The 16271-nt window shown below is 45.9% G+C and overlaps 1 protein-coding gene across 4 annotated transcripts in view; it reads left to right on the top strand.

Moving 5' to 3' along the window:
* GMI1 (gamma-irradiation and mitomycin c induced 1) overlaps positions 1-16271 on the top strand; it is a 214712-nt gene that overhangs the window by 159470 nt on the left and 38971 nt on the right. For all 4 annotated transcript variants that reach the window (XM_087701024.1, XM_087701027.1, XM_087701028.1 and 1 more), the window contains exon 30: positions 10089-10155. In XM_087701024.1, coding sequence (XP_087557150.1) covers positions 10089-10155 — 67 coding nt within the window. The remainder of the gene's footprint in view (positions 1-10088; positions 10156-16271) is intronic.

The following is a 16271-nucleotide window of genomic DNA, read 5'->3' as shown; positions in this document are numbered from 1 at the left end:
GATGGAAGCCATTATCTGTGCTTGCCATGTTTTGAATAGATGCCCCACCAAAGCATTAAATAATATCACGCCTTTTGAGGCTTGGAACAGCTAGAAACCTTCTGTTGGGCACTTTCGTACTTTTGGGTGTCTTGCATATGCACACGTTCCCAAGGTACTTCAAAAAAAGTTGGATAACAAGGCTGTCAAATGCATTTTTGTGAGGTACAGTAGTGAGAGCAATGGATGTAGATATATCCCTTACTAGCCTTGACACACATCAGGCTGCTAGTGATGTATTTGAAGGGTTGTTGCCCATTTCATTTGGTAATTCAGCTGGAATTTCAGCGAGCAAACTTAATGTTCAGCCAGCTGCTCCATTGGATAATGTAGAAAATCACCCCATGGCTAATCTGAATACTCAGCAAAATGCTGAATCTGAAATTCAGCAAGAACTTGTACAGAGTCAGGCGCCTAGACAAATGCTTAGATGGTATTTACAGACTATCAAAGATAGTTGTTTGGATGCTCCGATGGCTGTTCATACTGGAAAGCAAGCTCGTATGCATGATAATGCACAGACCATGGAGTTTGTTATGGCAGCAAATACAATTGATGATGAGGAGCTTGAACGTTTTGAGGATGCACAACATAATGTGCATTGGATGGCAGCAATGCAAGCTGAGTTTGATTCTGCCATTAAGAATCAAACATGGGATCTAGTGTCTTTGCGTATTGGGAAGAAAACCATTGGAACAAAATGGGTGTACAAGCTGAAAAGGAATGCAGATGGATCCATTGATAAATATAAAGCCAGGCTTGTAGCCAAGGGCTATGCACAAAAGAAAGGCATTGATTATGAGGAGACATTTGCTCCTACGTCCCACATGACTACCATCAGGTCTATGGTTGCTTTGGCTGCTCATTAAGGATGGACTGTGCATCAGCTAGATATGATCAAAGTCTACTCTTTATGTATGTAAAGAGGGGGCATCCATGTTGATCATTTGTGTATATGTTGATGACCTTTTGCTTACAAGGACACATGCTGATCAAATTTCAACATTCAAACAAAATTTGCAGCAAACTTTTAAGATGTCAGATTCAGGGTCTTTGCACTATTACTTCGGCATTGAGTTAATTCATGATGCTAGAGGTACTGGTTTATCACAATCAAGATACATTGGTACACTTCTTAAGAGGTTCTGCTTACACAATTGCAAGCCGGTCTATACACTAATGGAACCTGGACTGAAGTTGTCATTGCATGATGACAATGACTTGTTTGATATACACACATATGCGTAAGTGCTTGGATGTCTTATCTATGTATGCAACACTAGGCCGGACATACAGTTTGTAGTTTCAGCCCTTAGCAGATATATGCATGCATCAGCCATCCGTGTCACATTGGCAAGCTGTCAAGTGTGTTTTCCCTTACTTGCAGGGTACTAGGAGTGTTGGATTGCTTTATGCCAAGGGGGGACCACTACAGTTATATGCTTACAGTGATTCTGATTGGATTGGTGATTATGATTCTCGTCACCCCACTAGTGGCAATTGTTTCTTTCTTAGCTCATCTTGCATATCTTGGCTTAACAAGAAATAGTGCATTGTTGCCACATTGTCATGTGAAGCTGAATACAAGGCAGCTTTCACTACGATAGTTGAATGTGTATGGCTTAGACACTTGCTACCTAAGCACAGAACCCAGTGTTTCATGCACGCACAAAACAGATTGAGATCCTTTATCACTTTGTCAAAGAGAGGCTACATGTCGGAGATATCAACCTTATCTAGTGTCTTACCACTTGTAATGTGGCAGACATCTTTACCAAAGCTCTTCCTCATGACAAATTTGAAACATTTTGCAATGCTTTAAATTTGATCTCCTTTGGTGGTGGATGACCCTTCTATTTTGATCACTCTTCACTCCAAGGGGCTTTGTTGGTTTCACTCACACCTACGCTGAGAGAGGAGAGTCACAAACTTCGGGTGTGAATATCCTCTTACAACCCTAAGATTGAAGGGTTATACTTTGTATGTTCATCTTATACTCCAGTCTATTGCATTGGATGTCGTGTTTTCACTCTCCACACTATCTACTTTTGTTTGCAAATAAAGAGTGGCTAATTATTTTACTTTAGGAACAAAATCTTTGAATACAAGGAGGTGCTCATGCTCAACAGACTAATTGGAGCTGATGTAGAGTCACAAATATATCAAATGTACAAGCCTCTCAAGGCGGTCTAGGGGGGATGGGGGCAAGAAGCCATGGAGGGGGGGTGTAACGCCATTTGGGGATGCCTACCTGCAGCTCAAAAATTAGGTCCTGGCCACCTCAAGTGCGCATAAAAAGACAAAGAAGCTCCTAACGAGCCCTGGACTCGTCTTGTACCTAATCCCATCGTCTGCGGAGGGAATGGATGATGGAGGTCCAGAGATTTGTTAAGGTTGCATGTACTAAAAATCTCTCTCCGCTAAAGACCTCCTGACACAGTGCCTTCAAAATACGCCATCCAATAAGACTCCCTATGATCTCCCATACTTCAAAGCGATCTGCTGTGGGCTCCAGTACTTGGCGGATGGGTAGAGCCTCCAAACCGACCACTGCGTTGACCCTACCTCAATAATGAATATCATGTGCTGCATCCCGGCCTCATACAAAAGGTGACGGCGCTAGCTAACTGCCTGCCAACAGAAAGCTTCCCAAGAGATGCATCCAAGGCTGGGAGCCATGCGGCGAAGGATGTGGCATGCTCCTCTCCACACTAGCTCTGCCACCTCGCACGACCAAAGGCAGTATTTTGGGGTTCCTAAAGGCTACTATGTGCAGCGCTTACAAACTCCGTCCTATCTAGGCAAGCTAACTTCCCACTCCCAAGCTTTCGTGTGCCACCAGCCATAACAAGTATGATACCCTTCTCGGTCTCCAACTATCCCATAGGGACGCCAGAAGATCCGTCGGAAAGGTTCCGTGATGCCATGCTTTGCCCAGTGCGTGCTATGCGATGGCACCCAATCCATGTCCTCCTGCATCAGTACCTGTCTGCCAATCCTAGCACTGTACTCCAGTAATCTCGGTGGCTTCTTGGCGATAGTAATGGCCGACCATAGCCACTCCCCTGAATCCCACTCCAGCTCATCAAGTGGCCTGTCCTCCCAGATCCAAAGGCGCCACTCCCTGAACTCCTTCCAGAAGACAAAGGGGTCCAGTCCCGTCCATGCAAGGATAGCGATCCCCTCATCCATGCAAGGACAACGATCCCCTCATCCTGCTGCCGCTTGTCAAGAGCTAGTCTACTTAATATATTGGTTCCACTTACAGGATTGCAAGCAAGTCTACTTAACTCTCAACTAAGCTGCAATCCACTCTAGTTCTCACAATATATTGGTAATATTGGAGGAAGAAAAATAGGTCCATATATAATATTATTAGAGAAAGAAAATAGATTCATAAGATAAACAATGTTTATTCCACCTAGATCCTAGAGTCAAAAGGCAAAAGCCTTTAAAAAAACATTCATTTCACCTACTGATTTAGAAATTACCTTGGTACAATGGCTTTACTGTGGAGGCATTTGCACTTCACAACAGGTTTCTTCGGCACCCATTCACCCTTCTTTTCCCCGGACTAGCGATAGAGTATCGCCAATTGGTGGAAGACTTTGGATAACTCTTCGGCCCTGTCCTTCCCGCGTCTTTCGCGGATGTAGTGACAGCAGCAAGAGTTCCAAAGGTACGGGTGGCAGTGGAGGAGGTGAAGAATATCGGGCTGTTCCTAGAGATTGAGGCAGGGGGCACGCCTTTAGGCGGTAGGTCATTGTGACGAGGCAGCCAGGGCAATGCCTACGCTGCCACGACATCGGGCATTAGGCAGTAGTGTGTACACACTTCGGAGCCAAGGCGGCTCCGCCGATAGGCCCGTTGGTGGACTGTGACAGCTTCACACAGGTCCACAGACGACAGAGCAGGAGATGGCAGGGGGCACATAGCCAGCTCCTCATACTCAGTCTCGACAGTAGGGAGCAGGTGGGTGAGCGCTGCCCCCTTGGCAGAGCACTCCACAACCCTGCCTCCCCTACCTGTCCCACCCCGCAAGACCTCATGTCCACCACCTGCGCCACAGACTACCTCACCTGAGTTCCCATAGCCCTCACATCCCCACCCCACCCCCCCCGCCACACCTGCCATGTACCTTCGTCCACCCCACCATCCCTCGATCCTACTCCCCCCCACCACACTCCCTACTGAGCACCCGCCTTGATGCGCACCCGGTATAGGTGGTCCCCCCCAAACCCACCCCCCCTCCCACAGGAGGTGATGAGCCACACACGCCTACATCCTCCTCGCACCAGCAGTCTTCCGCCTCCCATACAGCCACCAACTCATCCGCCCCTACCGCTTGTGATACTTTTTCCGAGACAGGCACAGCTGTTGCCACAAGATTTCTTCTGTAGTGGCCCGTGGTCCTACCTGAGGGTTGCAGAGCACGGAGAGTTCCCACTACCTCTAGAGGTGGTGATCTTCATGGTCCATAAGTCAAGGAGGGGCAAGGTCCATCTACTAGCACCACCGGATGGACCAAACTACGCTTTTTTTCTTCAGCCCTCTCACTCAGGGGAGTGGACGACGACAGATAGAGGAAGTAGAGTTGAAGAGTAGCGGACCACATCTCCAGTGGATGGGAGAAGAAGGACTAGCACTGTCTGCACAACACTGGCTTGGTTGCATAATGGACATTAAGTAGTGGGCACATGCCCGAGGTCCCACACTTGCGCATTATCTCTCGAGCTGCTCCACAGTGGAGAGCTCCGAGGGATGTGATCGAGTGGCCCCTGGCACAGGCGGCCCGATTCTACCAATATATAGAGTCATGACTCTCAGCATGGCTAATAGATGCATTGATAGTACCACCTAGAGCATCTATCACCCCTATGGTCCGGCCGAGCGCCACCATGGGGATTGGAGCTCGCCGTCCAGACCGGCGGCACAGTGTACTCTCATGCCTCATAGCTTCTCCTCGTTATTAGCAACCTCCACACCGAACAGATGCCTGTTCAGTCAGTCACAGGTTTCCCCATGAGCCTGCACCTTGCATCCTAGAATGTGAATAGTCTCCACTACAGTGGAGCACGTGGCTCTAGGAAGCTGATTGTTCGGTAGGAGTTGCAGCCTGCCCTTGCCAGACGGATCGACATCTTGCTTCTGTAGGAGCAGAAGGTCACCCTCGCCGAGGCGTAGTAGGTTGGGAAGGTACTTTCGGGCAGCTCGCACACTTACTGGGAGCACGCCATAGGTGCCCACGGCAGGAGTCGAGGCGTATGCACCTCTATTGGCCCGAGTCTCACCACTTGTGTACGAGACCACGGGACAATAGTGGCACGAAGGGTTCTATGGATGAAATTGGATATTGGGGACTTGTGCCTTGGAGTCCTTAATGTCTATGCCCCTACGGAGGTTAGGGCATGCATCAGGTTCTGGTTGGAGATCGCAGATGGACTCCCAGAGGTGGTCTCCTGGATCGTTGGAGGAGACTTCAACAACTTGGAGGCCTTGGAGAACCAACACTACAGAGGCAGGAACTAGCAGGCCATGGCTGGGGAGGATCAGGAGGCTTGGGAGGTCTTTCTGCTAGCAGTAGGAGCACGCGATGCCTGGAGAGACCCTGCCTTCCATAGGAGGGAGAGCTCGTTGGACTTGTCGTGGGGATACAGGCGGCTAGGTGGAGCCATGTTGGAGCGGTTGGACAGGTTTTATGTGGGAGAGTGGGGAGGCTCTCGTGGTGGCCAGATTGAGTAGTTGTTAGGCACCAGGTTGTCCGATCATTGCCCAGTTCTCGTGACACTTGATCCCCCAGCATCCGCCCTAGACAGATGATCTTATCAGATCCCTGACTCAATCTATAGGAGGGAGGAGGTGATGAGACAGATAGAGCAAAGTTGGACTAGACGGTGGGACGGGAGCGACCGGATAGCAGAGGAGGTTGCACAGGTCCTAGCTGAGACGAGCAGAATCTGCCAAGAGGCAGCCATACGAGCCAGGTGGCAGAGCTGGGAGGAGAGAGCACTCTGGCACGACCTTGTAACCACACAGAGATTATTACAGGAGGCACCAGGGGATCCCACCCTCCACGCACAAGAGGTGCGCGAGCAAGCATCCATTGTTGGCCTAGAGGACACGCGCTCAGAGTTCTCTTTCCAAACCTCAGCAGCCTTTTGGGCGTGGAAGGAAGACACGATGTGCAGGGAGTTGTTCCAAGTGCACCAGCCCCACACTGCAGGAGAGCAGATACGCATCCTTAGGGATCAGTATGGGAGGACTCGTTCTAGCCCAGATGAGGTGATGGAGATTGCCATCGACGATTACACGCGCCTCTTCCAGCAGGAGACAGCTTTAGCTAGAGGACAGAGATGTAGAGAGCAAGTCTGGGATCACATCCCGTGTCTCATCACAGAGGAGATGGGACGCGCCCTCCTAGCCCCCTTCACAGAGGAGCTAGAGGAGGCCTTCCATACATAGGATGGGCAGAAATGCTTGGGGGAGGATGGCCTATCTAAGGCCTTCTTCACCACCTACTGGGAAGTAGTGAAGGACCCCCTATTGATGGCCTTCCAGGAGATTTTCACTTCAGGACAGATGCAAGGGAGTCATTCCACAGGCCTTATCAGTCTTCTCCCTAAAGGGGGAGACCGGTTGGAGCTTTCCCAGTAGAGGCCGATCACCTTATTGTTAGTGGCCTATAAGGCACAGGCAAAGATGATCGGTAAGCGACTACACCCCGTGCTTCAAGATATCATCTATGACACACAGACAGGCTTTGTCCAGGATAGGAGCATCCTAGACAATGTATTTACCTTCTTTGAGGCGACAGAGTGGGCTCAGCACAGTGGGCAAAGAATGGCCGTACTACTCTTGGACTTCGAGAAAGCTTATGACAGGGTGGACTGGGATTTCCTAGAGGGCACCATAGTGAGGTTGGGATTCCCCTAGGTTTGGATTGGCGTTGTCTCCGCCCTTTACAGATTGGCCACCAGGAGGGTTCTCATAGGCGGAAGGGGAGGGGAGGAGTTTCGGCTGGAGAGATCGGTTCGATAGGGCTAGTTTGTTGAGCATGAGCACTCCGTTGTAATCAGTTTTTTCGAGTAATATAATTAGCCACATTATATTTGGGAAAAAAAAGAAAAAGAGCAATCTGGTGATGAATCTAGTGAGTACCAGGCTGTCATGGTCCTCCATCATAGCAAGAGCAACAGTGTCTATGTTTCCATAGCAATAACTACTTCCATGGCTCGATGCCTAGAAGAAAGCCCCTTGTAGTAAGCTTCAGCAACAGTTCTCTGCTTTCATATTTGGGTCTATGGTCCCCAGACCACCCCTAGAACTGGGCTGAATGATAACATCCCGAGCCACTCTGCCCCTCAGTAGGCTCCCATCTTCACTTGACCAAATGAAATTTGTGATGAAGTTCTTCACTTAGCTGATGCATGACCTGGGGAAGGCCGAACAAGGAGTAATATGCCACATGATGGCAAGTAGAACGTAGCTAGCCTTACCACTTTGCTTGCTAGAGGGACTTTCGCCATGCTCTAATGCATCAACAGGAGGGGTGGTAGGTTCTGCTCTGAAGTAAAATCAATGCTGCCCGCATGAAAAGGAAGGTATCTCATTGACATGGTGTAGAAACCCAAGTGAAATTCTACTCTGGTCTTTAATCTGTCTGCTAAGTTTTACAAACCCAAAATCATGATATAGTGGATTGGGAGCTCTCACAGGGCACTGAGCTACTAAGGGGTTTCTCAAGTCAAGAAGTTGGGGGAGTTTTGTGACTCATCCGTATCTTCTATAGGTAGGTTGTTATTAGAGGAGACATAGAAGACATCTGAATGCAATCTAGTTTATATCAACCCTACATCATTTTGGGTCCTCACATTGACCTATAGCACACCAATAGAGGAGAGCATTATGGCCCACCCCTATCTAGATAGCGTTCGTATTGAGAAAGGACTCCATATTGCCACATCAGGATAGGTTCAGTGACCGATGACTTGACCTGCATAATCCATGTGAGCATATGCCCCGTGACACAATCATTATGCAGCATTTGAATATAGCCCTCACTTTTATATTACTTTGTACATAAATAAGTGCGTAGGCACAAGGTATCTGAAAACCCGCATAACTTGGAACCAATGTACACAATTCACCCTCTGCAATCCTAGGGAGTAATGCATACAATTGGACGGGGGAGGGACACAAGGACTGTCTTTTAACACAACTAGACTCTGTTGCCAGTTGAGTGTTGTTAGCCGACCTGGCTATTTAATCGACAATTCTGGGCATTCTCTTGATCCCTACTTGGCAAAACAAAGCCCCTTATCAGGAGCTTTATTCAACTTGGAGGAAATGGAGAACCGGCATGGGCTAATGCAGCATGGGATGTTATTACCTGTTGGCAGTGATTCTAAGGTGAGCCGGACATTATTTGGCAGGGAAATTTCTCTAGTTATGAAGGGATGGAAGCCAGGTAAATGCTAAGGTGTAATTGGAAGTCTATATGTAGCTGAGATTGTGAGGGGGCCTGCAGTTTCCAGAGCAGAAGGTTACTGTGGAATGTATTGTTGGATGAGAATGAATTGGACAAACATGTAGAATGTGACCATTCAAATGCTGGAATAATGAATTCCTATAGCATTTAAGCATCTACTGGGAGGACCCTTGGAGCCTAGCATGAGATGAATGTTTTTTCCATACGAGAGCTACTGCAATGACAAAGCATTTGAGGATAGATTACTGGTGGCCATCATCAGGGTAGGGATAGCAGTCTCCTGCCATTCTTCAGACAGCTAGTGCAATGATAAAACATTTGAAGATAGATTACCAGGGTTGCCCATCATCAGGGCGGGCATAGCAGTCTCCTGCCTTTCTTCTCTTACCCAGGCAACCTTTTCTTTTCAGAGAAAAGTAAAAAATTTATTAGCACACCTCGGAACAAAGTGACCCAAGGCAAAAAACCAAGTACAAAGCAGTCCTGTAAGGGACATCCATATCAAGAATTATTTAGTAAGGGGAAGTCTATAACAAAATTTTTCTCTTCAACTTCTTCTTTAGACATAGAAACAGCTTTCTTCTCTTGGGAGAAATTTCTGTTCAGAGATACCAGATATTCAGGGCTGAAAATTAGGCCATAGTGGGGTCATGACCCTGTGAGTAGCCAAAATGATTCGTCTGATTGGCTCATTGAAGGTTAGATTGAGAGCTCGTAGATTGACTTTTTTAAATTAGAGGAGATGTGCCACTTTGTTCTGGCTACACTTGAAAATAGATCCTTCAACTTTACCTTGTCCAAGATGATGGGGAAATGGTTGAGCAAAGGTTAGATGTGCAGGTTTTTTCCCAATGTTCTAGAAAGAGGATTCAGGCGATGGCTCAGAATGGCTCAGATCCCTGCATTCCAGAATGCAAATTTTAACCCTACCAAAAGAGACCTCTTCAGACATCAGAGTGTGATTGAATAAGCATACAGAAATCCTCTGGATATATGACTAAATTACAATGGGGGATTCAGATGAGCTTTGTCAGGGCCTCTCCCAAATTGTATAGCCAGGATGTTGCTCACAATCCATCCCTCACTGATTTCCAGACAATATTGGAAGATAGCTTGTGACATCGGGAAATATTTCATATTTCATAATTGTATAAAACAGACAATTTGAGTATTTTATCAACAGTCAAATCCAAATATGATGCTAGTCTTTGTAGTACTCTCTTTTCTTGTCAGGGAAAAGAAACCTCAAGATAATCAATTCTAACAAACGAGTTTAATGTGACAAATGTGTCTTTTGTCTATGATCATAGGTTCCAATATGGTATGTTTCACGTTGAGCAAAGTGTTTCAGCAGATTTTACAGCACAATGAGTCTCACAGTATCAAGATGAACTGTTTAAGAGGATACAGTAGAAACCATTTACCTTGGGACAGTCCTTTTATTCAAACATGCCATAACATCACCTCTCACATGCTTTCTGATTGCAGTGAGCAGTTCATGGTGTCCTAAATCTCTCATGGACGAGTGGCATCTAAAATCCTGACATGAATTGCTTAACAGGTTGATGAACGAGGGTGCATCAGGTTGGGTGGTCTTTTGAAAGTTACAGGAGCTCTAAACACAAAAGGTAAAAAATGGTGACCTTTCTTTTTTTCTCATTTTTGTGAAGGATTTTAAATTAGTGAATTGAAATATTTACAAAGGGCCTTCTGTCCAACCAAAAGGACTCAAAGTCAAGCCTACCTGATGTGACTGATTGTCTCTGCCGGCACCTGGCTGTACTCCACCACCCTGCCTGTCCCCTCCCACCATCCTGCTCCTTGTGCAGGCAGCAGCGATGCTGCCTTGCCTGTCTACTCCCACTTCCCTACTTCCTCCTTCATGACCCTGCTTTCTCAGGCAGCACCTCTGCCCTCCCTCTCTCCTCCTGCCACTGGTTCCTGCCACCACCCGTGGCCCATGTTTGCACCACCACAGCCACAGCTCTCTTTCAGCTACCCTCACCAGCGTCCCCTGCCAGAAGCTGCAACCTTGGCCCTGCTATTTCTACTGCCACCCGGCTTTGTGCTCAGCCTAGTCCTCCCCATCATCCTGGCTAGCCAACTCCAGCTTCCTCAATTCTTCACTGAAGCTTCTTCCTTTTCCAAGTCTTCCACCTTCCCTTTCCCATGGGTACCGGATTCAGCCCAGCCGGTCACAGAAGTACATGCAGTGCAAGACAATTTAGCAGACCAAACTGAAGCGCATGCCATCCCTCCTGAACAATTAGCCAAGGTTTTCCCACCTATGCACTTTGCTGTAGGCACAGATTTCCCTTAGGGACAAAGTCACAGCCCTGGAGGCATCATTGCACTCCCTTGCACAGCCTAAAAGGATTCAATTAGGCAGCTCTTACTAGCACCTCGGCTAGGGTTGCTCAAGTGGTATGACGAGGGAACAGTTGCTTTATGGTACAATTTGGCTCTCCTGAGTAGGCTGTAGCCTTTTCAGGAACCCCCTTGGTCATGAGCCTCGACTGTAGAGCCAGCGTATGCACTTTACGAGACTCACTCCAGGTGCTACCTTAACAGTTCCCTGCCATTCAGCAGGCGAAAGGAATGCTTGCTCCTCAAGTGGGAGAGTATATATATATTCCAAGAGCTGGATTTCCACTCAGATGATTGACTGGATCTGGAGGATTTTCCCCCTCTACTTAAGATAGTAGCAATAGCAGAGAGGAGGTTTGACAGGGTTACTCTGGGAGATAGTAGATGCATGCATGGGCTTCTGAGTGACGTTGGATCAGAGACTTCAGTACTCCTAATGAGGATCCTCTTAGGGAATGTACAAGGCTTCTGAGAACGGCTGTTCAGACAAAGCTAAAGCCTTCTGAGACAGGTTGTACATAGAGCAGTGGTGGTATGATCAATGGACCTCTTCATAAAGGACCACTACTTCTAAGTAGAGAGGATATCCTGATGCTACAAGAAGCTTTTTCCAGGATAGACATACAGCAGTACAGAGGATATCCTGATGCAACAAGAAGCTTTTGCCAGGATAGAGATGCACCTAATTGGCACCAGCAGCAAGAGACATTCAACCAGGAGTGTGCACATGTGTTCAAGAGAAGTGGCCCAGCCCATCAGGATTAGGATAGACATACAGCAGTACAGAGGATATCCTGATGCAACAAGAAGCTTTTGCCAGGATAGAGATGCACCTAATTGGCACCAGCAGCAAGAGACATTCAACCAGGAGTGTGCACATGTGTTCAAGAGAAGTGGCCCAGCCCATCAGGATTGGGGCATTCTTCTTTGAGGACATGCCTTATGATTTTGGTGAGAGTGAAGGCTACATGGATTGGAATTCTGGTCATTTATGTCCCAAATGGCCAGCATGACAAGATACAATTTTGGACTAGGCTCACTTAGTCCTTAACCTCTAGTTGACCAATTGATAGTAGGCAAGGACTTCAACATGGCGAAGACCTTGGAGGATAGGCTAAGTAGATGCACGAATATCATTAGAGAAGGAGAGCAATCTGCATGGGAGGCATTCATATTCTAGATCAGAGGACAAGATGGTTGGTTCATAGTAGAGTTTGGTATATCCACAAGCTCGCTTCAGTTCTCTAGGAGAGACATGGCATCAAAGGCTAGGGTCTTCTCATAGATCAATAGGTTTTACATGGATCTGATGCAGGAAACATTTTCTGCAATATGTTTGCCAAAACCTTGCCAAAGGTTTTGTACAATGACCTCATCACAAAAATTGTCACCACTGCTTTAACTCCATCAGTGCTGGTACTTTGCACAGAAAACGAATCATGGCCAACTTGCATTCAGAAGGCATCACATCAGGCCTCCATACCTCCTGATACATGAGAGTGAGGGGAGCCATTTCCAAGTAAGCGTCTAAGAGTTCATTTGGCAAGCTATCCCAACCTAGACTCTTTCTATTAGGGAGATGCAACAAAACATACTTCACTTTATCCTCTGAAATGTTTGCATCCAAAGTTGGTGCCCACCTTATGTGTGACTTGATTATAGACCAGATCTAATACATATGTCAAGACTGGATGGACAGAATCAGAAAACAATCTCTACTAAGCCCAAAAAAGATGAATAATTATCAATACACATACTGAGAATTGTTTTAGCCGCATAAGCATGAGATCGTGACTCGTGAGAATCTACCAAGTGCACAATATCCTTCTGTTGATACTTTTGATGCAATCTTGCAAAGAAGTCATGTGATTGACAATTCTTATCTCTCAAAGTATACATGCAAGGCAACTCAATATTTTTCATAATGTTCCTGCATAGAGGTCACTTGACATGTCAATAACTTTCAAACAAGTTTCCAATTCTGAAAAAGATGAACCAGCCTGTAGCAATTCTTGTGACGCTGCCAATAAACCCTACAGATGCTGTAAACAAGCTCTATTCTCTGAAGCATGGTGTACCCCCTACTCATGGGCTAGATTTTGAGCATTCTGGAGTTAAATTAGCCAAGCAATTAAGCCTTTGAATGCACGTGATTGCTGAATTGAAGAACCACCTGCATATGACCAAAAAGCTGATCTTGCTACAGGAAACTTTGACGGAAAGGTAATGCCAAATGCCCCCAACCACAAAGCTTTAAAAGCCTTAAATGGATGATGCAACATTTCCCAGATCACATTGGCTTTAGTAACCAGTCAATGCTTGTCCTTAATCAAGAGCTGATACATCTGGTTAGTTGAAGCCTGTTGAAGACAGACGACTAGCAAGATCCCAATCTTGCCAAGGGCAATCCGAGTCAAGTGCAGGAAAAAGGCTGCATAGGTTGTATCAACCTTTCATTCCAACCCCATAAGTCACGGTATCCACGAGGAATCCGGAAAAGTCTCCTCGCTGTATAGAAAGACATCAACCACCCATGGCTCATCAAGGTAGCATCCGCAACGGAAGACAAACCCAGACATGCCATACGATTGACCTTGGGCCCATCCGCTTGTTTCCCATCCCAATAGAGCAGTTGGGACACCACCAAAAATTCCAATTGAATGGAATTTGCCTCTAGACGATCCTCTATATAGGATGCCAGTGGGACTTCTAAAGAACAAGCCTCCAAGGAGAGACCAAATTATTTACCAAAATGGAGGGTGTGAAAAAGTGGGTATCCGAATTGAGAATATACCACCATGATGCTTGTATGCTAGTGTTACCATATACAATACCTTGGTCTTCTAGAAAAGAGCAGACTACAAAGACTCAAGGATGACAATTAGTACACATTACTCTGAAGAGTGACCAATGAAGGACCACCATATGGGTCTATACATCCAAAATCACCCCACCATCCATGCTTTTAAAGACGCAGATATGGCCCCAAGAAATCCAAGAGATGCTTGCATGCAAGGAGTCCTTTCTCCACAATATGAAATCGATATTTTTGGTTAGTGCTTTCAATGAAGCGATGTTCCAAGGTAGAAGTGGTAAAAAGTAGGTAAGCATGGATAGCATGATGACCTGGGCTACTTTGAGGCATACACAAAAGGGCCATGCATATGTTTTTGAATAGATAAATTTTTCCTCCATCTATTGGGAGATCCATTCCAGCAAGTGATTGAACATCAACACTCCAAGGATATCCCAACTATCTAAAAATATTGCCACGGGGCACCACCTCCCTGCCATCCCAAGAACGAGATGTCAAATTCAATGCAATTGATGAGGGATGATCTTGTAGCATTAACGTGGAGACCAGAAGCATGCCCAAACAATGTCCAAACATCCAATGTCTTGTGAAGATTGTCCTTCTTTGCATGCAAGATTATGAAGGTGTCATCTGCTAGTGACTGTGTAACAAAATGTTGTCTAAAAGAAAGAGAGAAACTTGCCCACTTTGTCAAGTGCTCACCATATGGGATAATATGATGAGCACCGGATGCATTGCCATGGGAAAAAACAATGGGCTCAATGGACAGCCTTGTCTAACCGAGCGTGCAAGGGTCAAGGGATCAGTAACACCACCATTTAACATAACCTTGAAAGAAGTATCGGCATTGATGATATAGATCAATTGGGACATACACGGCCCAAAACCCATAGTATGCAGGAGTTCTGCAAGAAAGGACCAATCTAAATAATCAAAAGCTTTCTCCAAATCCAATTACACTAATACCACCTTCTGGTTAGAGTGGTTGGCATGGTCAATTCCCATTTGCACATTCAGCACATTATGCAAAATGTTTCTACTATTAGTGAAGCCATATTGGTTGGGGTGCACAATGGCAAGGAGATTTTTGCAGAGGCGATTAGCCAGCACTTCAGAGAGAATTCTAGACATTGAGCCCATTAAGGAGACGGGTCTCCAATGTTTCAACATTGATGGAGATAGAACTTTTGGGATCAATTTAATAACTTCCTCCTTCCATGATGCAAACCTGTTGATACATCATAGCCAAAGGTTTCACCAGGTGAGTGACAAAGGTCTCAAAAAATTCATTAGTGAGGCCATCCTAACTAGGGCTTTTATCCAAGTGCAATAAGAAATCCATGACCTCATCCTCATGAATGTCACTTTTCAATGCAACGTGTATGTCAAATGATATGTGGCCTTAAAACCGAATCATAAAAAGCCGAACGGCCTGTAGAAATATACTCAAAGGGGTGTTGGGACATTCCAAGAAGCTCTAGAAAATAGTCATGACACATGCAAACAATGGACTACAGATCTGGAACCATGTGTCCATCTAGATGGTGTAGTCAATCATATTCTCACGGGCAGGGGAAGGATGTAGACCTCGAAAGAATTTGAGATTGGTAGGAGGCATCTTGCAAATTGTTGGTCAAATATTTTAGTTTAGCTTGCTGATAAGATCTCCATTGGAATCGCTTGATAAGATCAACCAATCGAATACCCAATGAGGACATGAATGTATCATCAGGGGACTGAAGAAGCAATGAACACACCAAGGCTAATAGTTTCTCTACCAATTGTCGACATTGTTTGCAAAGGGATGCATGATGGATAACATATTGTCGGGTGACCCTTTATACATTACCAATCAATTGCTCAAAGGGGTGAGCTCCTCTTAGCAGGAAATCAAACACGAATTAGTCAAGTATGTTGCCCCATATAACCATTGAAAACAGGGTGCTTCAAATAAGATGAATTGAAGTGCAATGGAAGCTTACCCAGAAACTGTGCAAAAAAAAAACCACAGATTGTGCAAGCATCTCAAACCACACAAGAAAACAGTTCGACAAGGTGTAGCTTTGCAAGACTTGCATGTCCAAGTGGCAAGATCTCTTGCATGAAGGCATCGTCATGCAAGACTTGCATGTCCAAGATCTCTTGCATCATGCATGACAGAGATATGATCTAGTCTAGACCATGTAATGTTATGCTACATTGAGGGAAAAGTGAATCCCGAATCTAATGGGCACAACAAAGACCAAAGATCTTGTTTAAGAACACTCAAAGGAAGTGCCTACCAAACACGAGTCTTGGGAGCATCCATCATCGAATGCTCAAAGGTAGACCGCGATGCATCAATACACATATTGAAATCTCCCATCATCAAACCCGGTATACCAAGTGCCAAAAAAGTTGCTAGTCTATCCCACAAACCACGTCTAGACAAGGGATCATTCAGGGCATGTAGGCCCACCAGCCATAGGACCTCCTCTTTGAACATGATTTCAACCATTAGAAAATGATCGTACACATCATTCTTGATCACGACTAGCTGAAATCTCTCATGAACGACTTGAG

The sequence above is a fragment of the Lygodium microphyllum genome, chromosome 19 (genome assembly GCF_053477565.2).
Source record: "Lygodium microphyllum isolate KBCC chromosome 19, Lygodium_microphyllum_v1.1.10, whole genome shotgun sequence".
Lineage (NCBI taxonomy): Eukaryota > Viridiplantae > Streptophyta > Polypodiopsida > Schizaeales > Lygodiaceae > Lygodium > Lygodium microphyllum.
The sequence above is the reverse complement of the archived record's forward strand: the minus strand, read 5'-3'. Positions and strand labels throughout refer to the sequence as shown.